This window comes from Lampetra fluviatilis, chromosome 38, assembly GCF_964198595.1.
Source record: "Lampetra fluviatilis chromosome 38, kcLamFluv1.1, whole genome shotgun sequence".
Taxonomy (NCBI): Eukaryota; Metazoa; Chordata; class Hyperoartia; order Petromyzontiformes; family Petromyzontidae; genus Lampetra; species Lampetra fluviatilis.
This window is the reverse complement of record NC_136312.1, coordinates 11604496-11632158: the sequence shown is the minus strand read 5'-3', so window position 1 is coordinate 11632158 and position 27663 is coordinate 11604496. Positions and strand designations below refer to the sequence as shown.

General features: G+C 54.9%; 1 protein-coding gene across 5 annotated transcripts in view; it reads right to left on the bottom strand.

Moving 5' to 3' along the window:
• Positions 1 to 5641: 5641 nt before the first annotated feature.
• Positions 5642 to 27663, bottom strand: part of LOC144945659 (RNA-binding protein 10-like) — a 52707-nt gene continuing 30685 nt past the window's right edge. For 2 of the 5 annotated variants that reach the window (XM_078874223.1, XM_078874226.1), the window contains exons 8-26: positions 26956 to 27016; positions 26218 to 26274; positions 25384 to 25544; positions 24723 to 24820; positions 22761 to 22845; positions 21798 to 21884; positions 20539 to 20689; positions 20318 to 20388; positions 19049 to 19112; positions 17757 to 17848; positions 16078 to 16383; positions 15326 to 15559; positions 14953 to 15042; positions 14380 to 14610; positions 13589 to 13663; positions 12930 to 12992; positions 11521 to 11615; positions 10643 to 10772; positions 5642 to 7630 (exon numbers count right to left, since the gene is read on the bottom strand). In XM_078874223.1, coding sequence (XP_078730349.1) covers positions 7508 to 7630; positions 10643 to 10772; positions 11521 to 11615; positions 12930 to 12992; positions 13589 to 13663; positions 14380 to 14610; positions 14953 to 15042; positions 15326 to 15559; positions 16078 to 16383; positions 17757 to 17848; positions 19049 to 19112; positions 20318 to 20388; positions 20539 to 20689; positions 21798 to 21884; positions 22761 to 22845; positions 24723 to 24820; positions 25384 to 25544; positions 26218 to 26274; positions 26956 to 27016 — 2274 coding nt within the window. In that variant the 3' untranslated portion in view covers positions 5642 to 7507. Of the gene's footprint in view, positions 7631 to 10642; positions 10773 to 11520; positions 11616 to 12929; positions 12993 to 13588; positions 13664 to 14379; positions 14611 to 14930; positions 15043 to 15325; positions 15560 to 16077; positions 16384 to 17756; positions 17849 to 19048; positions 19113 to 20317; positions 20389 to 20538; positions 20690 to 21797; positions 21885 to 22760; positions 22846 to 24722; positions 24821 to 25383; positions 25545 to 26217; positions 26275 to 26955; positions 27017 to 27663 lie in introns of those variants that run through there. The other 3 variants (XM_078874224.1, XM_078874225.1, XR_013639703.1) reach the window with 3 other exon arrangements.

Here is a 27663-nt window from a genome sequence, read left to right as displayed (position 1 = left end):
GAACTGGCTGATATAGCCGACAAAGATATATGGGTGTCCAAGTTCAAATGCTTGACCGCTACTCTTGAGGATGTTGCCCGTCAGAAGGCCATTCTGGCTCAGAATCATAAATGGAGTGATATTGAAAACCTTCCCAAACAGGACAAACTTGTATTCGAAACATGGAATGCCATCCCCAACACTCATATAAACATGAAAAAGTATGCATTTGGAGTCCTGTCGATCTTCGGCTCCACATATGTATGTGAGCAGGTCTTCTCCAACATGAACTATATTAAAAACAAACATCGATCACGCCTCACAGATGACAGCTTGCAAGCCTGTGTGAAAATGAAGGTGACGTCTTACAGCCCTGATGTGCAGACACTGTGCACTGAGGTTCAGGAGCAAAAATCCCATTAACCAGGTAATTTAGCTATTAATTTGCAAAAATATATTTTACATTGTTAAGTGAAAAAGTCCTTTTTTTATTCAGATTGACAGCTGACTGCACGATCCTGTATATAGCAATAAGGTAAGAAACAATATATGCAGTGTTATATTTGTTTTAATAGTTGCAATGGTTTTGCGGCTCCCAGTTTGTTTTTTCCTTCGGAAACGGGTCCAAGTGGCTCTTTATGTCTTAAAGGTTGCAGACCCCTGTCCTAGTCGCTACGACATGTGTAGTAGCTACACCTGTAGTAGTAGCTACTACACATGTAGTAGTAGCTACTAGAATAATCCAGCACTAAGTTAAGTTACAACTTTGTTTCATCAAACCCCATGTGTTTATAAACAGTATACATGTTTGTCGTTTCTGCGATTGAGAACCCAAAGGGGGGGGGGGGTGCAAGGCTTGCAGTAGCAGGGGAAGAGCCAGTGGCACTAGAAGCATGCAGCAGTATCCCCAATGCCTCTGCACTAGAAGCATGCAGCAGTATCCCCAATGCCTCTGCACTAGAAGCATGCAGCAGTATCCCCGATGCCTCTGCACTAGAAGCATGCAGCAGTATCCCCGATGCCTCTGCACTAGAAGCATGCAGCAGTATCCCCGATGCCTCTGCACTAGAAGCATGCAGCAGTATCCCCAATGCCTCTGCACTAGAAGCATGCAGCAGTATCCCCAATGCCTCTGCACTAGAAGCATGCAGCAGTATCCCCGATGCCTCTGCACGAGAAGCATGCAGCAGTATCCCCGATGCCTCTGCACTAGAAGCATGCAGCAGTAACCCCAATGCCTCTGCACTAGAAGCATGCAGCAGTATCCCCGATGCCTCTGCACTAGAAGCATGCAGCAGTAACCCCAATGCCTCTGCACTAGAAGCATGCAGCAGTATCCCCGATGCCTCTGCACTAGAAGCATGCAGCAGTATCCCCAATGCCTCTGCACTAGAAGCATGCAGCAGTAACCCCAATGCCTCTGCACTAGAAGCATGCAGCAGTATCCCCGATGCCTCTGCACTAGAAGCATGCAGCAGTATCCCCGATGCCTCTGCACTAGAAGCATGCAGCAGTAACCCCAATGCCTCTGCACTAGAATCATGCAGCAGTATCCCCGATGCCTCTGCACTAGAAGCATGCAGCAGTAACCCCAATGCCTCTGCACTAGAAGCATGCAGCAGTATCCCCGATGCCTCTGCACTAGAAGCATGCAGCAGTATCCCCGATGCCTCTGCACTAGAAGCATGCAGCAGTAACCCCAATGCCTCTGCACGAGAAGCATGCAGCAGTATCCCCGATGCCTCTGCACTAGAAGCATGCAGCAGTAACCCCAATGCCTCTGCACTAGAAGCATGCAGCAGTATCCCCGATGCCTCTGCACTAGAAGCATGCAGCAGTATCCCCGATGCCTCTGCACTAGAAGCATGCAGCAGTATCCCCGATGCCTCTGCACTAGAAGCATGCAGCAGTAACCCCAATGCCTCTGCACTAGAAGCATGCAGCAGTATCCCCGATGCCTCTGCACTAGAAGCATGCAGCAGTATCCCCAATGCCTCTGCACGAGAAGCATGCAGCAGTATCCCCGATGCCTCTGCACTAGAAGCATGCAGCAGTAACCCCAATGCCTCTGCACGAGAAGCATGCAGCAGTATCCCCGATGCCTCTGCACTAGAAGCATGCAGCAGTATCCCCAATGCATCTGCACTAGAAGCATGCAGCAGTATCCCCAATGCCTCTGCACTAGAAGCATGCAGCAGTATCCCCAATGCCTCTGCACTAGAAGCATGCAGCAGTATCCCCAATGCCTCTGCACTAGAAGCATGCAGCAGTATCCCCAATGCCTCTGCACTAGAAGCATGCAGCAGTATCCCCAATGCCTCTGCACGAGAAGCATGCAGCAGTATCCCCGATGCCTCTGCACTAGAAGCATGCAGCAGTATCCCCGATGCCTCTGCACTAGAAGTATGCAGCAGTATCCCCAATGCATCTGCACTAGAAGCATGCAGCAGTATCCCCAATGCCTCTGCACTAGAAGCATGCAGCAGTAACCCCAATGCCTCTGCACTAGAAGCATGCAGCAGTATCCCCGATGCCTCTGCACTAGAAGCATGCAGCAGTATCCCCGATGCCTCTGCACTAGAAGCATGCAGCAGTAACCCCAATGCCTCTGCACTAGAAGCATGCAGCAGTATCCCCGATGCCTCTGCACTAGAAGCATGCAGCAGTATCCCCAATGCCTCTGCACTAGAAGCATGCAGCAGTATCCCCGATGCCTCTGCACTAGAAGCATGCAGCAGTATCCCCGATGCCTCTGCACTAGAAGCATGCAGCAGTATCCCCGATGCCTCTGCACTAGAAGCATGCAGCAGTATCCCCGATGCCTCTGCACTAGAAGCATGCAGCAGTATCCCCAATGCATCTGCACTAGAAGCATGCAGCAGTATCCCCAATGCCTCTGCACTAGAAGCATGCAGCAGTAACCCCAATGCCTCTGCACTAGAAGCATGCAGCAGTATCCCCGATGCCTCTGCACTAGAAGCATGCAGCAGTATCCCCGATGCCTCTGCACTAGAAGCATGCAGCAGTAACCCCAATGCCTCTGCACTAGAAGCATGCAGCAGTATCCCCGATGCCTCTGCACTAGAAGCATGCAGCAGTATCCCCAATGCCTCTGCACTAGAAGCATGCAGCAGTATCCCCGATGCCTCTGCACTAGAAGCATGCAGCAGTATCCCCGATGCCTCTGCACTAGAAGCATGCAGCAGTATCCCCGATGCCTCTGCGTGCGTGGCGATCGCGACCCTGTGGGTGGCAGTCGCGTGTTCCTGCTCGCACTCTGACGTCATTCCCTTCGCTCAGGTCGCGTTGTGTCCAACTCGCATTTCGCGTCATAACCCATCAATAAAATGCCTTCCCGAAATACATTGGTGGCGTTTATATCTTCAGGGTGCTTCAAACAAGTATTCACGCTTCTGGGACTGTGCAAACATATCACGAGAGATGTGCCTCCGGGCTCTGGATGCCATCTGGAAGATCGAGGCACGTGTTGACAATGATGGTGAACAAGTGGAGACTCTTTACACTTTGCTTCTTTCGGTAAAGTCACGTGGGTATAAAATAAAATAAATCGCGACGTTTCGGGCGCGTGGCTGAGTGGGTGAGTGAGTGACTGTGTGGGTGAGTGTGTGGATGAGTACCCTAGGGAGCGCACACAGCGCGCTCCCGAGGGCACAGACTAAATGACGAGACGTATCCGCAGTAGCGACATCTGCCCGGCGGCTGGACGAGGTCCCGCGTGAGAAACACGCGGAGTGACAGCGACGGCAGTCGCGGTGACACGGGGCAGCAGCAGCAGCAGCTACTGCTGGGAAGTTATCACTGAAGGCCCGAACCACACAGAAGTGCCTGGGGCCGACAAAGAACCTGAATCCGGCCCTGCGTGCCGGCGCTAAATCGTGCAGTGATACGGGGGTTGACCTCCCTGGCGCCGTGACCCTCCCTCCCACGTCCGTCCGCTTTGCCCGGGGCGGGTTGAAGGGCGCTGGCGCGAGTGGTTGGCGCGGTGCGCTGTGGAAAACCGCTGAGCCGATATCTGAACTGAACCACTTTTTGGCCAGTGCGGTTAAAACCGATCGAAGATGTCCGCAGCCATTCGGCCAGGGCGGTGCTGCACGTACGGCGCGGCCTCTGTCCGTCTGCTGCAGCAGCGGTGGTGGTGGAGGCAATTCCAGCAGGATCCCCTACGTCTCTGCTTTACTGGCCTGGTCAAGGCCTATGATGCCATCGACAAGCCAGAGCTTTTGAATACCATTCAGCTCTCCAAGCTTCGTCGGGGGGTTAAACTCTGGTGGTCGTTGAAGGTGACGCGGCATGGGGCCGCGACGATGCTCGTGCTGGGATCCACCAGGCCGGCTCTCTCCCGAACAGTCGCATGGGCTGCCAACGCCCGCCCGCTGCAGTGCAGACGACACCAAGCCACTGCGCGAGGTCTCTTTGGGGCATGGGGGGACGTGGACGTGATTGTGCGAGTGGATATCCACGCTATTTTACCCAGGTAAGGCCCACTGGGCCATACGGCTCTTTGTCAGAAGCGACCTGGCCATCGCGAATCATCGTCAGACGAAGTGGATCATCACGTGGCAATGTCGAGCAGCCGCATTCTCTAAGCGCAACGTTCATTCTAAATGTGGAGGGAAAACCCAGAGAACCCTGAGGAACATCCACTCGGTCACGCGGAGAGACACCGCAACCTCCAAATACACAGCAGCAGCAGGCGTCAGGGTCGGGATCGATCCCACGACCTCCTGGAGACCAGGCGAGGGAGTTAACATCTCCTAGCCACCGTGGCGCCCCATGCAAGCGGACACTGGCATGTCCACGCAAGTGTTTGATGGGCCTCGGTGAGAATGAAGCAGCCCCTGACGTCACATTCCAGTCGCTCGGTGAATCCACCCGAGAATGGAAAACCCCGAGACGGACTTTGTGACCTCCTCAAATGATTGTTTATGTTCGCATTTATGATGACGCTCGTTTACCCCACGAGAGCCTCGCCGAGTCTCAACTCTTCCTCAGGAGGATCCTGCCAGCTGTTCACAGCACCAGGAGGATGCGATGCTGCTGCTGCTGTGCGTGCTCACGAGGTACAGGGGACCGTCAGCATCGCAGGTCCACGCGCTGCGATACGAACCCGGCGGCCCGAGTTCGATTCCCGCTCACGGCCAACGTCGGTGACGAATAACCGAACCGATTCTGGGCCTCCCCTCGGTCGACTCAGCCTCAAATGGTTATCTGGTGCGGTGTGTAAACATCGCCACAGGGGAAACAAAGGCGGTGGGGGCCGGGCATGGTGCTGGCCACCCACCCCCTCGTGTGCCATGCCGGCCTTCATAGGTGCTCGCGAACAGCACTTGCACCAAGTCTACAAAAAGAGGCGCACGGGGGCGATGCGTCTTTGTCTTTGCTCCCAATTAAGACATCTGCAGGTAATTTTTCAGCATCGGGGATGTTTATGGCCAACATCAGTGAGATTGTGTGGGGGGTGTTTTCCTTGGGCTACGGGAGAAACATCTGGAGAAGCCGGCAGAACCCCACACAGAAGAGGAGAGAGAACAAACACAACTCCAAAGAGGACGGCGCCCGGGTCGGGAACCGAACCCAGGCCCTTCTTGCTTCGGCACAGTGGTGGTGCCACCACCGCGCTCCCACTCTGCCGCCAGGATGTTGTTTCGTGTAAAATTTATTGATATCGGGTTGCGTCAAAAACAATCATCCACGTCACATTGGGGAGGGCATCGCTCGCTACCGCAATCCAGAATCCGTCCCTCAATCCGCGCCGGGTTTGTCGAACGAGGATCCACATCGTTACGTTGCCGAAGGCTTCATCGCTCGCAACCGTACTCCAGAATCCGTAACGGAGACCCGCACCAGAGTTTCGTCGCGAGAGCCACGTGATCACAAATAATCCGTGTCGATTTTTTTTAAACAGCCGACACACGCAGCGCGCCTGTTAATAAGACACGAAATGAAAAATGTAATCGCTTAATTGTATCAGCATGGTCACTGGGGGAAAACACCAACGGCTGACAATGGATCTTCACAAACACTGCCCAACATGGAAATCAAGACGAGTGACCCAGGCCGCACGCCTCCCGCGAGGGTCGCGATGCATGGCAAGGCGATGGTTGGGCTGCTATAAATGTCCACGCGATGAAAAGCCACATTCCTGGTTGAGCTGTCATTTGTGATGGCCAAGTCGCAGTGGGCTTTGCCTGCCAAATGAAATCTTTCAGGCGAACTAAAAAGTCGAAGTGATTTGCTGCTGCTGCTGCTCGAATGAGCAATGAGGCATCGGTGCCCATCTGCACTTGACAGCCCGGCAGGAGCAAGTGGGCGGGGGGGGGTCTATCCCACATGACCAACGCTCAGCTCATTACTAATACGCCCCCCCACCCACATCTCTGTTTAACGTTACCGTAACTTCATATTGTAGTTGAGCTGCGATCAGTCTGAACATGATCTCTGCCCGGGCCCGACTAAGTGCTCAAGAGGACTCATTCTATTTAAACACCGATTTGTGTTTGTGCACGAAATCCCTTCACATCATGCGTCACGACGCCGTTGTCTTCGGGGGGGCATTTCTATCCTTCTATCCCCTCCGCCGCTGTCAACTCGGACCGATGGCACCGCCGTCCCAGCGGTTTCGCTGCACGCGGCAAAATTGGTTGGACGTCTGTCAAAATCGCACCCAGATCGGACTGTTTCAATTGCATCTGTAATTATTTTTCATGAACCGATAATAAAACTGCGTTCGACAACCAGGTTCGCTTTTTAAAAAAGAATGTACTCGGGTACGACCCCCGAATTCCCGCACCGCGCCGACGAATTAATCGCCAACCCGTGCCGAAGCGATGGTGTCAGGCTTTTACGAAGGTTAATTATACGATCAAGGTCTGCGGAATACCTGCACGCACACACACGCGCGTGTACACAACAGCCCCGCTCTCACACGCACGCAACACACACACGCGCGTGTACACAACAGCCCCGCTCTCACACGCACGCAACACACACACGCGCGTGTACACAACAGCCCCGCTCTCACACGCACGCAACACACACACGCGCGTGTACACAACTGCCCCGCTCTCACACGCACGCACACGTACGCACACGCGCGTGTACACAACTGCGCACGCGTTATCACGCACACACACACTCGCGCGTGTACACAACAGCCCCGCTCTCACAAGCACGTGTACACTACAACCCCGCCCACACACGCACGCGGCCGCCCCAGCTGCAGAGCTCTTGATTCCAGCAGCTGGACGGCAAACGCGGCCACCATCGGACCATCGCGACGACGAGCGAGCGGCGTAAACTTCACGATGGGACAGGGGGACTTCGGCTGGCCTCCTGGACAGCCAGCAGGTAGCCCTGGTGGATGTGGGGGGCCGACCCTTCGCCATCTTCCAAAGCGCGGGGACGTGGGGTCGCGGGGTCACACGCGGACCGCAAGGTCACGCCAAGTCACGGCGGGTCACGCCAAGTCTCTGCGCCAGCGACGGTGCCGGCGGGGGAGGGGGGCTCGCTAGTCAAGTTCCTTGAAGCGGGCGGCCGTGGTCTTGAGCACGTGGGCCTTGTACGACTCGGACGACATGCCGTAGTTGCTGCCGCGGACGCCCAGACCCGAGCCCTGGGGCCGCTGGGTCACCTGACCGGACAAGCGGGGGAGGAAGGGGGTGGGGGGGGGCGTCAGCTCCGATTCCGACCGACCGCTCCGTCAAGACGCCGCTTGAAGCACGCAACAAAGACAAAGATCTTGACTTTAAACTTTCGTGACTGCAGGAATTCATATTCTTTGGTTCTTTCAGGAAAGTCATGGATAGAAAAAATATAATAAAATTAAAGTGAATAAAAATATAAATAATAAAAAGAAAATAATAATAAAAAACAATTCCTCAACCACATCAATTCCATACACCCAGCCATCAAATTCACCATGGAGGCAGAAAAAGGATGGCATGCTACCACTCTTGGATGTCTTCATCAAAAAGAGACCAGATGGCTCAATGAGCCACTCTGTCTACGGGAAAGCCACCCATACTGACACCTACCTAAAACCTGACTCCCACCACCATCCATCCCAGAAGAATGCCCTCATCAAAACGCTACACCATAGAGCTCAATGCATCTCCGACCATGAACACCTAACCAGTGAACTCAAATACGTACACCAAGCTCTCAAGGCGAATGGATATTCTGACTACGGATCTGCAAAGCCATCACCCCAACCGTGAGGAAGGAGCCATCTGAGGATCCAATCAAAACCATCACCTTACCTTACATAGCAAGGATAACCAAAAATATTGCCAAAATCTTTAACAAACACAAGATCCAGGTCCGATTTAACACAGTAGATAAAATTCGTGATCTGATCCCATCTGTGAAGGACAAAATTCCTGACATGCAATATCCCGGCGTCTACAAACTAAGCTCTATCATTGGGGAAACTAAGCGACATGTCTCGGACCGTGTTCGTGAGCATAAGGCAGATTTGAAACACGGTAAGACCAATACTTCTGCCGTGGCAGATCATTATTTGAATGCGGCTGGCTCACACGAAATTGATTTCTCTAAGACGATGGTACGTTGCAAGCCTACTGGCTATCAACAAAGATAAGCTCATGAAGCCATCCATATATGCAGACGTAGACACAATTTCAACCGTGAAGATGGGTACAAACTCAGAAATCACTGGAAGGACGTTATCAACCATTTCAAGTCATAACTGGCTGTAATGTTTCCATTTTAGACCTGGCAACCCTTTAATTGGTGGAAACCCACCACCAGCGCCGTCGTTGCCCACTACAACCATCACTCACATTAACATCAGCTGCCCGCCCATGCTGCTGACACTTGGGCTACGCCCATTTACAACCTCTATCAACAGTTTGCCTTTAGAGGCTGACCCCCCTTTTTCTGATGACGACCGCTTGTGTTGCGATCGAAACGTCGTGGTTTTTTTTAATTCACTTTATTTGTATTATAATTTTTCTATCTACATGACTTTACCGAAAGAACCAAAGAATATAAAGACAAAAGATCCCCCGTGTGGGCCCCCTCAGACTGTTGGAGCTGTTGGGGAGTAACACCTGTGAAGGCCGGCGTGGCGGACGAGGGGGTGGGTGGCCAACGCCACGCCCAGCCGCCTTTATCTCCCCAGTGGTGATGTTTACACACCGCATCAAATACTAATTTGAGGCCGAGTCGACCTAGTGGAGGCCCAGGACCGGATCAGACAAACGAAACCGGGGTAGGTGGTGGCCGTGAGCGTGAATTGAACGCGGGTCGCCGGGTTCGTAACGCCACCGCTCCCCACGCGCACGAGAACTGTGTCGGATATCCCCAGCCACCGATGTTTAGCCGTGGCTGGGAGTCGGACCGAGGTGCCGCGTTGGCGGGGCAGCGCGCGCGCGCGCGCGCGCGCTCGCCACCCCCCCGTCGGGTGAAGACACACCCCAGGAAATTCTGGCAAATCGCCCGATGAATGCCAGTCGACGTAACCGCCAGTCCACGTTAGCTCACGTGTGTTAACGTCGTGGGTTTTAACCTCCAACACACAACCGGTTAGTGCTCGAGTGGTAACTAATTGGCCACGTTTTGTTCACCGGACGAAGACGGTTGTCACCGAATTGCGCGGCGCTTTCAGATGCGCATCGGCAGCCATCTGGAAAGCTCTTTCTTCCGATATTAGGAAGCCACTGGAGCTCAACGTAGTGGCTCATCATCATCACGTGGACATTTATAGCAGCCAAATGCTCTAAATGCGCGATGTTGATTCGAAATTTGGACAGGAAAAAAAACGGAGGACCCGGAAAAAAATCCACGCGATCACAGGGAGAGACGAAGACTCCAAATATATATGTAGAACTTCTTTCGCACCATACGTAGCCAACCCGTGCTAATCAGAGGTGCGGGAAATTTATAGCGGCCAAATACTCTGTAAAAAAGAGTGACAGTCGGATGCACTTTGGTGACACCGGCCACAGCGAGGGGCGGGACACGCGACCCGTGGTAACGATAGTCGGCCGACAGGACTCGCCATCTCATTTTTCAAGCCGAGACTTCGGCCAAACAAAACCTCATAAACACGAGACGAGTGGCAATCGACAACAGGCGCGTACAAAACAAATGGTGGGGGGGAGGGGGGAACAGGATTCCCGTGAAGCGACGCTTGCCCCCAATGGAACGCTCGCTCGCGTTTCAGCACAACGCCGTGCCGGCAGGGTGCGCGTGAACGTGCACTCTCACGGCCACCACTCACAAGCCCTGACCCACCACCCACTAGCCCACCACCCACCACGCACTAGCCCTGACCCGCTAGCCCACCACCCACTAGCCCACCACCCACTAGCCCACCACTCACCACCCACTAGCCGACCACCCACCACCCACTAGCCCACCACCCACTAGTCCACCACCCCACCACCCACTAACCCACCACCCACTAGCCTACCACCCACTAACCCACCACCCACTAGCCCACCACCCACTAGCCCACCACCTACCCACCGTCAGTAGACCTCTGCCTGCCCCAATTCCATTTCTAGCCCCACACCTTCCCCCCTTCCGAGCTTGCCACCATCAGCGTCGTGCGTCCGATGTAACGATACAGAGGCACCACGCACCGGGGGGGGAGGGGGGGGGGGGGGGAGGGCCTCACCTCCACGGGGGTCGTGCGGCCCTGTCTCTTCTGGCCCAGACCCATGCCCTCCCGCCAGCCCATGGCCTGCAGCATCTTGGAGCCGATGTTGCTGCTTCCGATACCGTGCTTCGTCGGCTGCTCGTAGTCTCTGCCCGAGAAGAGAAAATAAATTGACGAAGATGCTCGCCGGAGGTAGCGAGATGTTAACTCCCTCCTCCCGCCTGGGAAAGAGTTGAGACTCGTGGAGGCTCTCGTGGCGTAAACGAGCGTCATCATAAATGCGAACATAAACAATCATTTGAGGAGGTCACAAAGTCCGTCTCGGGGTTTTCCATTCTTGGGTGGGTTCACCAAGCGACTGGAATGTGACGGCAGTGGCTGCTTCATCATTCACACCGAGGCCCATCGAACACTTGCGTCGACATGCCGGTGTCCGCTTGCATGGGGCACCACGGTGGCTAGGAGATGTTAACTCCCTCGCCTGGTCTACAAGTCGTGGGATCGATCCCGACCCTGGCACCTGCTGCTGCTGTGTATGTGGAGTTTGCGTGTCGTTCCCTCTGTCTCCCCGTGGTGGTGGCGAGGCTTTTTCTCCAGGTCCTCCGGTTATTTTCCCCTCCCGATTTAGAATCAACATCACGCATTTATAGTATGTGGCTGCTATGAATGTCCATGTGAAGATCCACTTGACTGAGCTCTAACTTGTGATAGGCAGGTCGCTGTATAGCTCACTGCACCTTAATTGGCAAAATAATGAAATCTTTTGTAGTTCATAAATAGTTTTATAACTCTCAGATAACCGGCATATTTGATTAAACGGCGCCCTCCATTGCACACGAATGCCGGATAAGAAAGCTTTTGCTGTAGAATAAACACACGAGGCAGGAGGGGCTCACATGGTCGGTGCCTGGAAGTATTTCCTCTTGGGCTCCGGGGGTGTGGGGGCCTTGAATTTCACCCTCCGCTCGGCCGCACGGTCCCTATACTTGGACTGCGGGCGAATCACACACACACACGAACGCACACACACACACACGCACACACACACGCACGGACGCACACACACCCACACACGCACGGACGCACACACACACCAACACACGCACGGACACGCACGTACACGCACACACCCACGCACGCACGCAAGCACACATGCACGCACGCACACACACACCCACCCACCCACGCACGCTCACGCACGCACAGACACGCACGCACACAAACACGCACAGCGAGGGGACGCTCACTTACGTGCGCACGGACGACACGGGGGGGGGGGTGGCCATGGTGGGACGGTGTCAACGCCTGACGGGATCTGGATCCAGGCACCTTCCCGTGTGGCGTTTGTGTTTGCCGTCGTCGTCCCCCCCGCGAGTGAGTGACCGTGTCCTCGTGCGCCGTGTCGGCCTCCGCAGGCGCTACCCGCTAACAGCACTTGCCCCAAGTCTGTTAAGGCTACACGGGAGATCTTTGTCTTCATGGGTGCGGGGAGCGGTAGTGGTAGATGTTAGCACGCCGCGCTACGAACCCAGTGACCCGAGTTCGATTGCCGCTCACGGCCACCAACCCCAGTGGCGATGATATTGAACCGGAACTGGGCCGGCCCTCGGTCGATTCAAATGGGTACCTGGTGCGGTGTTCTAAACGTTGCCATATTAATCTGAAGCATCAGACTGAGATAGGGACGATCCGAATATTAGTTTCAGTTTCAGCATTCAGATAAGAAAATGGGAATCAATGTCACTGATATGCCGTCGTGGGCAGAACGGAATGGAGTTCAATAGAACTCACAAACACCTTGAGAAAGACCCAAAGCAGAAGGTCCCTGGGTTTTATCTTCCACGAAGCTGCTCATGGTCCACCCTAAGCCGTACCCACCGCACAAACCATGGCAGCAGATGCGGATATCTGATGATGCACAAATGGTGCGACTGTGGTCATCAAGAACGGACATCGTGGTACAACGTGGAACGTCGCAATGGCCCGATGCACAAATACGGAGAGAGACATCGCGGCAATACGCCACACCGCTACTCCTGACGCGGCCACCTGGCTTGTCCGCTCGCATGTTGAACTTCTTTCGCATCGCACATGAGCCAAACGTGCCTAATCGGAGGTGCGGTTGGCGCAGCGTGTAAACATCGCAGTGAGCGAGTGGCGCCGTTCACGCAGGCCGGGAAACGACGCTCGGCCTCTACGGAAGAGAGGAGGTCGGGCAGCAGCCCGGGGTGAACGGCGCTGTGCGAGAGGCGACTGCGTGCGGGGGGTCGTGCGGAGGACGACGGTGACGACGTTGGACACTTGCCTCCTTGTCCTCCATCTCCCTCGACATGGTCCCTCCCCGCTGCTTCAGCATCTCCACGGTGATCTGCAACGGCACGCGGGTGGGGTGAGCGCGGCAACCCCGGAGACCTCACCGCTCTTGCCACTCACCGCCGTCGATACGCTCGCCGCACTCACACCACCATCACCACGCTCACACCAGCATCGCCACACTCACCACCATCACCACACTCACCAGCATCGCCACACTCACCAGCATCACCACGCTCACCACCATTGCCACGCTCACACCAGCATCACCACGCTCACCAGCATCGCCACACTCACCAGCATCACCACCCTCACACTGCCATCGCCACACTCACCACCATCATTGCCACACTCACCACCATCGCCACGCTCACCAGCAGCCACATTCACCACCATCATCGCCACACTCACCACCATTGCCACACTCACCACCATCGCCACACTCACCACGCTCGCCACTTGCACCCACACTCACACCGTTACCGTGACACGCGTACATCACCGTAACACGTGCACATCACCGTAACACGCGCACATCATCTTAACACGCGTGTGCGCATCACTGTAAGGCGCCACGTCATCTTAACGCGCGTGTGAGACAAGGCGGCACGCGTGCGTCCCCGCAGTCACGTGGTGGCAGGGGACACTTGCCTCCCTCTCCCTCCTCTCCAGCTCCTCCAGCTCCTTGGTGGACAGCTTGGCTCTCCTGTGGATCTCCAAGTTTTGCTGAAACGACACGGGGGGAGTGGGGAGGGGAGGTCAGCGACCGCGGTCACGACGGAGCGCGTCCACGCCACCGCGTGGGTTCCGTCGCTAGACACGGGTCGTGTGCATGCCGCCTAGGGCCGGGCGTGGTACTGGCAACCCTCCCCTCGTGTGCCGTGCCGGCCTCCATAGGTGCTGCTCGCTAACAGGACTTGCCCCAACAGTCTGTTAAGGCTATACGGGGGATCTTTGTCTTTGCATCGTATGTTGACCTTCTTTGAGCACAGTAAGTAGCCAACCGTGCTCATCGGAGGTGCGGGGGGGGCAACAAACTAAACAGCGGCCTCGAGGGGACGACCAGAGCAACACAGACCAGTGCACGCAATGACAAGGCCCCAGTGTGCAGCCCTCAAAGAGATTTCCGGAGCGAGCGCTGTGAGCCCAGCAGCTATTAAAGCCCGAATGGCACCCGAGGGGGCGGTGTGGCCGCCTTTGTCTCCCCGGTGCCGATGTTTACACACCGCTCCAGGTACTCATTTGTGAGGCTGAGTCGACCTAGGGGAGGCCCAGGAGCGGTTCAGATATTCGTCACCAGTGTTGGCCGTGAGCGGGAATCGAACTCGGGTCGCCAGGTTCGTAGTGCTAGGCCACCGCTTCACAGACACACGCACGCACATCCGCACACACACAGACGGAGGCACGGTGAGACACACGCAGTGACGCGTGCGTGCGCCCACCTTGTGCAGGTCGGACAGCTGCTGGTGGCGGATGAGCGCCTCCTTGGTGGGGAACTGGCGCCGGCACAGCAGGCACGCCAGCTTCTGCCAATCGGTGAGCTTCTCGTCGCGGCGCGGCGCCTGCGCGTCCACGACGGCGGCGGCGGCGGCCGGCGTGGGCTCCTCCTCGCTGTCGCTGTCCCCGCCGTACGACACGAGACCCACGGGGGGAGCCGGGGGACTGGCCTTGCGCTGTGCATCGTCGGAGGCGGAGGGCGGGGGTCGCAGGTGAAAGGGAAGAGGGGAAGGTTGGCAAGTAGGAATAATAACGGAACGCCCCGGTAGCGAGATGTTAACTAACTCGCCAGGTATACAGGAGGGTGTGGTGCTGTGTGTGGTGCTGTGCGTGGTGCTGTGCGTGGTGCTGTGCGTGGTGCTGTGCGTGGTGCTGTGCGTGGTGCTGTGCGTGGTGCTGTGCGTGGTGCTGTGCGTGGTGCTGTGCGTGGTGCTGTGCGTGGTGCTCTGTGTGGTGCTCTGTGTGGTGCTCTGCTATCTGTCCGGTCGCCCCTCACTCCCCAAGGTGTGGGTCACCACCTTCTCCAGCCTCCGGGAGTCGCTCCTCTTCAGCTCCAGCGAGCGCTCCGCGCGCTCCTGCCCCAGCGGCGTCCTGGGCTTTTGCATGTTCTGTGCCCGTGGACGGGACGACGTGCGGACGGACGACGTGCGGACACGCGGACGGACACGCGGACGGACACGCAGACAGACAGACGGACACACGCGGACAGACGAGCAAAGGGAAAGATGTGCGGACACCCGGATGGACGCGCAGACAGACCACGTGGACACACGGACAGACGCGGGGACAGACAGGCGAGGCAGTTAACATCTCTGCCGGGTCCATAGCACAGCGCGCGTGTGAAACTGCTGACTGGCACCGGGCCGATGGCGCCGCGCCGCGTCTGCTCACCAGTTTCTCGAGCAGCGAGAAGCCGGCGTCTGCAGCGGCCGCCTCCCTCTTGCGGGCGCCGTCACCGCCGCCACCGCCGCCACCGCCGCCGCGTCCTCCCAGTGGTTGGCTCGGGGGCGAGGAATGGCCGGGACCGGCGGGAGGGGGAGGGTGGCACGGCAGCGGCAGGTCCCTGGGCGGCTGCTGCTTGTTGCGGTTGAGCGTCTTCGCCCAGCGCTCCATGTCCTTGGCGATCTGAGTCGGCGGGAAAGGTGGGTGGGTAGCGGGTGGGTGGGCGAGCGGACAGGGGGGGAGTGGGCGGGTGGAGGAGTGGGTGAGCGGGTGGGTGAGCGAGCGGACAGGTGAAAGAGCGGGGCAGCGGGCAGGCGAGGAAGCGGGCGAGTGGGTGGGTGGGTGAGCGACCGGGCGAGTCAGCGAGTGGGTGGAGAAGCAGGCAAGTGAGCGAGTGGGTGAGTGAGTGGGCAAGTGAGTGGGCGGGTGGGTGAGTAGGTGGGTGGGTGAGCGAGCGAGTGGTCAGGCAGGTGGGGAAGCAAGTCGGTGAGGCGGTGGATGGGCGAACGGGCAAGGGAACCCGCAGGATAGAATAGTTATTGAAGAGAAAATGGCAAATCAAAACAAGTCAAATGGTGTATATATCTCTTTGCTGTTATTTATTTACCCAGGACAGCTTGACCAAGTTTCAAGACTCTTTGTCATGAGAACCCCGTACCCCATGCCCTCGATATCACCCTCACCATCCCCCTCTCTCTCACCTTCCCGCTCACCTGCTGAGCAAGCCTCGTCTTAGGCTTCATCATCTTCCTCTCCCTCTCTGCGCCGGCGTCTCTGCCCGTGGGCGGCGTCGGTGCGGGCGGTGGCGGCGGTGGCATCATCTTGCTCTCATCGGACGCCCGACTCACCGCCGTTGACTCCTCGCCACCGCCGGCACCGCCGGCACCACCGTCGCCCTCCTGCGACCCCCCGGGGGGATTGCTGTCGTCCGCGGTCGGTGCCGGGAGGTACTGCTTGGTCTCGGGGTCCCAGTACATGTACTGCTGCTTCTCGGCATTGTAGAAGTACTGCGGAGGAGATGAAGGGAGAGAAAGGGTGGAGGGGGTAAGCGTTTAAAGAGAAAGTGCGCAGTTTCATCCCATGCGTTTGGTTCTTCAATCGTCCGCGATGGCGGGATGTTAACCACCTCGCCTGGTGTACAAGGAGGTCGTGGGTTCGGCCCCAACCCTGACGCCTGTTGTATATTTGGAGTTTGTATGTCCTCGCAGTGGTTGCGTGGATTTTTCTCCGGATCCTCCAGTTTTTCCCTTCACATTGAGAATCAACATCACGCGTTCAGAGTGTTTGGCTGCCATAAACTTCCGCGTGATGATAAGCTACTTCGGTGAGCTATCATTTGTGGCCAAGCGTCGCTCGCAACCGTAATCCAGAATCCGTAACGGAGACCCGCACCAGAGTTTCGCCACGTGATCACAAATATTCTGTGTCGATTTATTATTAAACAGCCGACACACGCAGCACGCCTGTTAATAAGACACCAAATTAAAAATGTAATCGCATAATTGTATCAGCATGGTCACTGGGGGACAACACCAACGGTTGACAATGGATCTTCACAAACACTGCCCAACATGGAAATCAAGACAAGTGACCCAGGCCGCACGCCTCCCGCGAGGGTCGCGATGCACGGCAAGGCGATTGTTCGGCTGCTATAAATGTCCACGCGATGATGATCAGCCACTGCTCGTTGAGCTCTCATTGGTGATGGACAGGTTCGCTTCTGAAAAGTGGGCCTTACCTGGTAAAATAAAAAAGTTTTAAGCTTCGTTCAAGATCACAAAATCCTTTTGACAGACTGCAGGGGCAAGTGCTGCCATGGCCTTAATGAGAACCAGGCGACCCGAGTTCGCTTTCCACTCACGGACAATAACAGTGGAAAGTATCATGATCCCGCCTACGGCCTTCTGCGAGGTGGGTGGCTGAGCCTTAAATCAGCACCTGCTGCAGCGTGTAAACATCAGGATCGGGGATACAAAGGCGGCCGGGCACAATGTTGCCCACTCACCCCGTCATGTGCCGTGCCGGCCTTCAAAGGCACTTGCCCCAACAGTCTGTTACAGGCTATACCGGTGATCTTTGTCTTTGTGTGTATATTGGGGAGTGGTCGTGTATCGGGCTAGCGTACTGCACATCCGGTGAGCACGGCTGGCTACGCACGGTGCGAAACAAGTTCCACGAACGTACACCCCCAGTGACACCCCGGTGCCACTTGTGACGCCATGACGGAACGAGCCCCACCGGGTATCACAAACGACAGCTCAACGGAAGTGGCTTAGCATCATCATCATCAGGCGACAGCCAGAATTGTGTAGAAATCCTCCTCCTTGTTTCGGTGTTAAGTAGGGGGGGGGGTAAATGTGAATGCCGTCGTGGTGCTCACCTGTGACTTTGGGTCGTAGTAGAGGCCGGACTGCGGGTCGTAGTAGTAGCCCGACGTCTTGTCGTAAAGGAAGGACGATGCGTCGGGCATCGCTGTGGGCAGAGGAGGGAGGAGAGGGCGGTGGGGGACGCGTGAGCGCTGCGCTCGCGAGTTCGGGTTTCCAGGTCTCATTGCATTCCGCGTGCATGATTTCCCTGCTCTCACTAAACTACTCAACTATTCTTATTTTGCCGGGTAAGGACCCCGACTGAGCTGTTGCGGAGCTCCACTTCAGAAGCTGCCTGCTGACTGCCAACGACAGCTCAACGAGGCGGCTCATAGCCATCCAACAAAGACGGTCGCCGCATCGCGCGTATTCAGGAGCGCTTCTGCCGCCGTCTGGAGCGCTCTTGCGCCTGATATTAGAAAGCCGCTGCTGCTAAACACTTTTAAATCACCTAGCTTGAAAATGTATTTCTTTAGAACTGATTTTTGTGTGTTTAGTTTGTTGTCCTTCCCCCACAGCTCCGATGAGCACGGTTGGCTACGTACGATAGTGCAAAAAAATGAAAAAAATAACAATAGGTTTTACCCTTTCTGGCAATAAAACTGGACGTGTTAAGATGTTCAAACACCAAATAGAAACCTTTTGCAAGGAATCTTGTCTGCATTAACCACACAGGGTACTTGTGGTGAAGATGCAAACATGCTCTGATAGTAATGTATGCATTGTCCTTCAAACGGCTTGGTCTACACCAGAGGCCTCGTCTCCAGTGCCAGACATTGGTGAGACTAGGCCCTAAAGACCAATCAGTTTCAAGGACAATGCAAACATTATCAGAGCATGTTTTTGTTTGCATCTTCACCACAAGTACGTGTGGTTAATGCAGACAAGATTCCTTGTAAAAGGTTTCTATTTGGTGCTTGAACATCTTAACATGTCCCGTTTTATTGCCAGAAAGGGTAAAACCTATTCTTATATTTTCATGCTTTGATACTGCCAAAAAGGTCCCATTTTGGTGCGAGAGAAGTTCAACATACATACAAATACTCTAAATGCACGTCGATTCAAAATATAGAGGGGAAACTGGGAGGACCCAGAGAAAAATCCACGCGGCCACCACGGGCAGAACAAGCAAACTCCAAACATACAGCAGGCGTCAGGGTCGGGAAGGAAACCACAACCTCCTCCATACCAGGCACCGTGGTGCCCCAAGCTTTACCAAGTCTCACGAATCTTATTGTCTAGGAGGGTCCAGTTAACCACGTTTTAAGGTAAATAATACAAATAGGTGTAAAGAGCAAGTACTCACAAAAGGCATCGTCACCATCCTGTGTCACTGATGCGTCGGCACTTTGAGGCTCAGCCGGCATCGCCTGAGCACAGCGTACACAGAGACACGTGAACAACACGCATGGACGCAGAGACACACACACAGACAAAGATCCCCCGTATCGCCTTCAACAGACTGCTGGGGCGAGTGCTGTTAGAGAACACCTATGAAGGCCGGTACGGCGCATGAGAGGGTGGGTGGCCAGCACCACGCCCGCCTTTGTCTCCCCAGTGGCGATGCTCACACACTGCACCAGGTACTCATCCGAGTCTGAATCGACCTAGGGGAAGCCCAGCAACGATCCGGATAATTGTCACTGCTGTTGACCGTGAGCGGAAATGAAACCCAGATCACGAGGTTCATAGCGCAACAAAAGGCGGTGCCATCCACGGCCCAAGCTCTGCAGTTCTCAACATCTTCAGATGTTTTCAGCCAATGAATGAGTTGTGTCGACTATTCACGTCCGAGGAAACCGGAGCACTCTCGCGGTACCACACAGAAAGGCCAGGCGATACGAGTGCACGCTTGCTGTACTGCCTTCTCCTGGCGAAAAAGGGTATGGCACACCCCCATCAACGCCCGCGGGAAGGGGGAGTTATGCAACATCTCTGCGATCCACGAACCCCCACTGCCTCCAGGTGGGAGCCCCCAGAGAATTCCAGTAGTGCAAGATCGTTTTAAATATTGAAAGCCATTTCGAAATGTGCGTGCATATGTAATGAATCTCAGACAACTTCTTGTCTTCGTTATGTATTAAGGTGCGTCGCACAGATAACGTGGTTGCGTATCCTACAGACACTTGGGCTAGGATTAACATATAATTACTTGGGCTAGGATTAACATACAATTATATGGGCTAGGATTAACATACAATTACTTGGGCTAGGATAACAAAAGATACTTGGGCTAGGATAACAAAATATACTTGGGCTAGGACAGCACCCATGTAACGACGACAGAGACAGCGACGGCCCGAAGACAACGACGGCGTGGAGACGTTCAGCTTTTTGTCAACTGCACCTGTGTAGCAAAGCCGTCGCAGCTGCTGCAATAGCAGCAGCATCACTGTCATCAATACCGGCCACCTTCGCTCTCAATCGCAAGAATGTGGCTCGTAACCGGAAGACACCGACACACGGAGTTCAGCCCACACACTCACGCAGATGCAGACGCTTGGCCAAGCGAGTGATGGGTGGACCTTGGGCGAGAAACGACGACACCACCCACCACCCCCCCACTCCCCCTCACCTCTGCGTCTTGCTGCTGGGAGGCCTCACCCAGCGCCGGCTGGGCAGCGGGGACCTCCACTTCTGCCTTCTCTGCTCGAAGGGCATTCGCGGGGGGAAAGACAGAAAAAATGACGTCGTTAGCTAAACGACGTACAAGGGGGAGACGTAAATAGCGTCGTGCGAAACGCTCCCCCCCCCATCCCCCCCCCCCATCTCGACTAACTAACATCAGCCGCTTACTCGTCGTGGCCAGTCCTGCCGCTGCTATCGCCGCTGCTGCCACTGCGGCGGTGGTGGTGGTGGCGGCAGCGGCGGAAGGAGCGGCAGCAGCAGCAGCAGCCCCAATGGCCGAGTTGAGCGCCTCTGCCTGCTGGTAGTACTGGCTGTAGTCCTGGCAACGGCACAAGGCAGGTCAGGTCAGACGTGGGAGCATTCTCCTGGCAGTGACCCCCCACGCGAGCCCCCTTCCAAGGGATCTCTCCTGGCAACGCACGCCGCCCCCCCCCGCCCAACTCAAACGAGCCCCCTCCCTGTCCCCAAGTTTCAATACAAATGTTGGGGGGATATGCTGAGGCCACCCCCTTGCCAATCACCGTGCGACAAACCCTCAGTGACCTCTACGATGCTTCAGCACGCTTTGGTTATTGGGGCCGCTATCAATCTTACAGCAAACTACAAAAATTTCTATTTTACCAGGTAAGGCCCCACTGAGCAATTAGCTTTCTTTTTTCAGAGGCGACACTGGCGGTCACAAATGATAGCAGCTCAACGAAGTGGCTTGTCATCACGTGGAAATTCATAGCAGCAAAATACTCTACATACTTAATATAACAACAATGTAACGAAACACCCTTCACAGGCAACCATACGGCAGCAGCAGAAAGCAACACCGCAGATGCCTCGGTTCCTTCTGCCAATGCAAGGCCCTTGCAGCGACAGAATCCATCGACCGAGCTAAGATTCAAAAACACAAGCGTTGTTTAACGCGTCGGCGTTCGCGACCAGTATTATCCATAATAAAGGTTGCTCGGGGTTAGGTCGCATGAATATGAATGTGTCATCGCTTACCCCGTCACCACCCGACACAGCCAATCAGTAAGGTTTGTCACGTAAACAAAACCTGCCAATTAGTTACTAGTTTGGCACTAACCGGTTGTGCGTTGGAGAGTAAACCAAATACATTATTTATAATCGGAGTACCATGACATGTCGCCGGTGATTACAACCAGCATCATCAGGAGGAGATAGCCATCATTGTGAAGAAGTCCTCCTGTTTCCGTTTTAAATACCGAGCAGTTTCAAACTGCACCTCCAATGAGCAGGGCTGGCTACGCACGGTGCGAAACAAGTTCAAAGTATGTACGTACGTACATCTCCCGGTGCCCCATCAGTGCCACTTGTAACGCCGTGAAGGAACGAGCCCCACGGGGTATCACAAACGACAGTCAACGGAAGTGGCTTATCATGATCATCATCGCGTGGAAAATGTATATCCTTACCTGCACGTAGACCTCCCCCCCACCCTGCTGTCCGTTCTGCTGGTAGTAACTGGACCAGGCGTTCCACTCCTCGGAGCCTTGGCTGGGCTGGGCGGGGCAGAAGTGGGGGGGGGCAGAGGCACGGTTGGAGCCAAAGGGGAGGGGGGCTTTAACCGCGTTGCGTTTCACCGGACGCCCCGACCCGGCCCGTCCGTAGACTCCGAGAGCTGCCGCAGCCGGCTTGTCAAGTGGTGCCGGTGGAAGCCTCGCGAGATGAACACCGGCTTTCACAAATGGAGTGGGAATTGATGGGTCTCGGCCAGGTAAGTATTCATTGAACGCTTTTTGCACCTGACTTTTACATGGTTAAGACCACCAGATACACAATAAAATAATAATTAAATAAATGCACACATAGGTAAGTATACTACTAGTAGTTTTAATTTTAGCAGGTAAGGCCCAACTGATCTAAGTCGATATTTTATTGGAAGCGACCTGCCTATCACAATAGCTCAACGAAGTAGCTGATCACCATCACGTGGAAATTCATAATAGCCAAATACTCTATCAACGCACATCGATTCTAAATGTGAAGGGAAAAACCGGAGGACCCAGAGAAAAAACCGGAGGACTACAGGAAGAACATACAAGCCGAACCCACAACCTCCTGTATACCAGGCGAGGTAGTTAACATCTCGCCACTGTGGCGCCCCATGCCTAGACCAAAAGAACACACACACACATCATCTTGAATTGGGTTCCTGCACTTAATTGATTCGAATAAATTCCAGCTCCGATCATTGAACACATCGCTTGCATGGACCGTCACGTAACGAACAACATCACGGCAGAGTTTTTTTTATGATTTGGCAAAGGAAACGCCGCCCTCCATATTGCGAAAAACCTGGCGGGACCCCCTCCTGAAACAGTGTTGAGACTCGACGAATCTCACAAAGGTCAGACGTCGAGAGAGGGGCGCAGTACCTGTGACGAGGACCACCTGGCAGCAGCTATGGCAGCGCTGCCCTTGGTCGCGGCCGTCGCTCTGTTGAAGTCAAACGGCTCCTGACTGCAAGTGGCACGAAGACAAAGATCCCCCATATAACGTTAACAGACTGTTGGAGCAAGTGCTGTTCGCGAGTAGCACCTATGAAGGCCGGCATGGCACACGAGGGGGGTGGGTAGGCCAGCACCACACACACACTCATCAAAGATAAAGATCCCCCCCCTATAACCTTAACAGACTTTTAGGGAAGTGCTGTTATCGAGTAGCACCTATGAAAGTCGGCACAGCACTTGAAGGGGGTGGGTGGCCAGCACCACGCACAACCGCCTTTGTCTCCCAAGTGGCGATGTTTACACACCGCACCAGGTACTCATTTGAGGCTGAGTCGACTTAGGGGAGGCCCAGAACCATTTCAAACACTCATGACCAAACACTCGCGCGCAGACATCAGGAAGTGTTCGAGCCACTGAAGCGAATGAAGGGGGTAAACCCTCCCCAGGCAATGTTTCGGTTGCGCCTCTCGCTCCGTCTGCACAAGTGGCACGTTCTACGCGAGCACTCGGCGGCAGTCGAGAGAGAGTTCACGGCAACGGAAGCCGATGAAGAGAGTCTCGTCGTCGCCATAATCACCGTCATCATTATCCGTCCATCCCCGAGCACGACACTGACATCAGTGCAGACTGTTGGGGCAAAGTGCAGTTCACGAATGACTACGAAGGGGGCGACAGGGCGCAAGAGTTGGCGGCGTGGCCAGCACCACGGCCGGCCACCATCGTCTCCCCAGTGTCGATGATTTCCACGCCGCACAGGGTGGTCCTTTAAGGGGAGACATTCATCGGGGATGTTGGCTGCGAGCAGCAGAATGGAACTCAGATTCCTAGGGCCATGGCGAGGAGCACTAATGCTCCTCACACACCAGTCAATGGCTCTCTGTGCGAGTCTATATGGCACTTTCTCTAAATCTAAAGCTTTAAGTGTGAGTCTATGAGTCTCTCTACAAATCTATGGGTCTCTGTGCGTCTGTGGGTTTCTGCGAGTCTTTGAGTCTCTGTGTTAGTATATGGCTATCTGTAAATGTATATTACGGGTCTGTCTATCAATCAAAAAGGTCTGTGTAGGTCTGTGGGTCTCCCTGTATCAATGGGTCTCTGTGCAATTCCGTGAATCTCTTGTGAGAGTCTGCAGTCCACTGTACGAGTCTGTGGGTCTCTAAACCTGATCTAAAATACTAAACTATTTTTATTTTACGAGGTAAGGTCCACTGAACTACATGGCTCTTTTTCAGAAGCAACCTGGCCACAAATAAGAGCTGAACAAAATGGCTCATCACGTGGAAATTTATAGCAGCCAAACACTAAGCGCATGATGTTGATTTCTAAAGTGGAGGGAAAAAACGGAGGACCCGGAGAAAAATCCACACAACCACCAGGGGAACATGCAAACTCCAAATATACAACAGGCATCGTCAGGGTCGGGATCGAACCCACGACCTCCTTGTATACCAGGCGAGGTAGTCAACATCTCCTAGCCACCGTGAAGATGATGAGAGAAACACGCAAACTCCAAATATACAGCAGTCGTCAGTGTCGGCGAGGTAGTCAACATCTCCGAGCCACCGTGATGATGATGATGAGAGTAAGAGAACTGGCAAACTCTAAATATACAGCAGGTGTCATCAGGGTCAGGACTGAACGCACGACCTCCTGTGTACCAGGCGAGGTAGTCAACATCTCCTAGCCACCGTGATGATGATGAGAGAAACACGCAAACTCCAAATATACAGCAGGTGTCAACAGGGTCAGGACTGAACGCACGACCTCCTGTAAACCAGGCGAGGTAGTCAACTCTCAGGGACATGATCTAACCCACGACCTCCTGTATACCAGGCGAGGTAGTAAACATGCCCCACTCGCCCACGAGGCACCGCCAGCGTCACCCACCTATTGGTGGCCTTGGCAAAGTCGGCGTGGATCCTCTTGCCGTGCACCAAGATGGGGCACTCCTGACCCTCGATGGTCTGGAACAGCTGGATCGCCTCCTGAGGGCCACAGTCGGCGAGTGAAAAGTATTTCTCTGATTCATTTCAAATATTTTTCGCGTAGGGAAAAATCTCTTGAGATGGCGCAACACACCACCCCCCCCCCCCCCGTGTTGCTGGCAAGTGAACACCACCCACACTTTTACAAAAAGAGACAAAGATTCCCCCATACAGCCTGTTGGGGCAAGTGCTGTTAGCGAGCACCTATAAAGGCTGGCACGGCACAAGGAGTGGGTGGTCAGCACCACGCCCGGCCGTCTTTGTCTTCCCAGTGGCAATGTTTTTACACAACGGACCGGGTACTCGGTCGACCGAGGTGATTCCCAGGACCGATTCAGATAAATGTCACTGCTGGTGGTCGTGTCCGAGGATCGAACACACACACACACACAAAGCTTCACACACGGACACACACAGCCACACACACGTTTGTCGTCCTACCCCCGCACCTCCCATCAGCACGGTTGGCGACGTAATGTGCGAAAGACGTTCTACACACACACACAGATGTACACACAATGACCAACCACACACACACAGACGAGCGCGTGGGGCTCTCGCACCAGCGTGGAAGGCATCTCGAGGAAGGCGAAGCCGCGGTTGAGGCGAGTGCCCTTCTGCTTGATGAGGCGCAGGTTGTCTCCCGACAGGATGACGAGTGGCGCCAGGGCCTCCACGATCTCCTCCAGCGTCGCCGTGGCGCTCAAGTTGTGCAGGATCAGGGCTGCGGCGCGCAGGGACCAGACAGAGACACCCCAGTGGAGCCTTCAACAGACTGTGGGGGCAAGCGCTGTTAACGAGTGGCACCTGTGAAGGTCAAGAGCACGCCAAGGCAAACTAAAAACAAATGTTTATTTTACCAGGTGAGACCCACTGAGCTGGATAGTGCTTTTTCAGTCGCAACCTGGCCACAAATGATATCTCAACAGAGTGGTTTATCGCGTGGAAATTTATAGCAGCCAAATACTCCAAACGCGTTACATTGAAAAATCCACGCGACCACGGGGAGAGAGACACGCAAACTCCAAACACACAGGCGTCAGTCGGGAATCGAACCAGCGTCCTCCTGTCTAGCAGGCGAGGTAGTTAACATCTCCTAGCCACCGTGGTGCCCGGGGGGGGGGGCAGCAGCACCATGCCTGGACACCTTTTGTCTCCCCAGTGCTAACGATTACAGTCCAGATAATAATTTTAGGCCGAGTTGACCTAGGGGAGGCTCAGGACCGGTTCAGATAACCGTCACCGGTGTTGGTAGCCGCAAGCGGCAATCGAACTGGGGGTCGTCGGGGTTCGTAGGGCAGCGCGCTAACCGCTGCGCCACCGCTCCCCGACGACCTTTGTACTGAACGTCACAAACGCGCACGCACACAACAATCGCGGCGACTGAGGACACGTACTTTTGTTGGCGTTCTCCAAGTCGGGTTCGTTAGCCGGCTGGGGTGGGTGAGATTTTTCTGCAAAGCAAAAACAAAAAACACAAAGATCCCCTGTGTAGCATTGACAGATTGTTGGGGCAAATGCTGTTAGTGAGTAGCACCTATGAAGGCCGGCAAAGCACACCTATGAGGAGGTGGTGTGGCCAACACCACGCCTTTGTCTCCCCAGTGCTGATGATATACAATGCACGAAGTCCTATGTATGTATTTTGAACTTCTTACTCAACCAAATTGAGTTTTCAAGCTAGACGATTTAAAAGTGCATAGCTCCCAGTGGCTTCCTCATATCGGCAGAGCGTGTTCCAGACGGCCGCAGAAGCGCATCTGGAAGCGCGCGACGCGGTGTCCTTCTTTGTTCGACGGCCGGCCAAAAGCCACTGCCGCTGTTGCTGCTGCTGCGAGGATGATGTGAGTTCCCGTGGTGATGGTGGTTTATGCCCCTTGGAACAGCCCAGGGCCACTACTCCTGCTCAGCCGAGCACGCTTGCCGGCGGCGGTAGTGGGAACGCAGCAGCGAGTGTGGAGAGAGCGGGGGCCTGACGAGCGCTGGAGGGGGGTGAAGTCAGGTGGGGGGTATGGGGGAGGCTCGTGAAGGACGCTGCTACTGGGCAGTTGGAGGCAGTCGCCCTCCGGTGGTGATGTCACCGGGACTTAGTGGCGAATGGCGGCTAATGAAATTGGTGTGGGGGGCCGCCTCACCTTCTCTGGAGTGCTGACACCGCAAGCACCAGCTGTGCTGCCAAAAGTTCTTGCCTTGACACTGAGGGCAACAGGGCGCAGGGTACGCGGTGCCGTCAGCCGACTTCGCTCACAAGATCGCGAGACCGCTTTGTCCGCATCGGAGCGAGCGGTTTTGTGCGAACGGGGAACGTGGGTGTCTGGCCATGCCCCTCGACAGGCAGACCACCGCCGATGTCTCGTTACCATTTTACAAGGCACAGACATGCAATTGTGGCCATGCAAACCAAAATATGGACATCATAAACGCTAAAACTAAACTTTTTCAGAAGCGACCTGGCTTTTGGAAATGATAGCCCAACAAAGTGGCACATCACATGGAAATCTACAGTAGCCATATACTCAGCAGCGTAAGTTGATTCTAAATGTGATGGGGGAAACCGGCAGAACCGGAGAAAAATCCACATGACCACGGCGAGAAAGAGACATGCAAACTCCAAATGTATAACAGGTGTCAGGGTCGGGATCGAACCCATAACCTCCTGCATACAAGGAGAGGGAGTTAACATCTCACCACTGTGCTCCACCCACCCACGTCGGTAAAGACCAATCGGATTTGAGCAAATGTGTAGCACAGCGATGAAGCACGTCGCTACAGACCGCAGAGCAGATCATCGCTTGAATGTCGAGGCGTGTGTGGTCACTGTGGACAATCGGTTGCAGAGACAT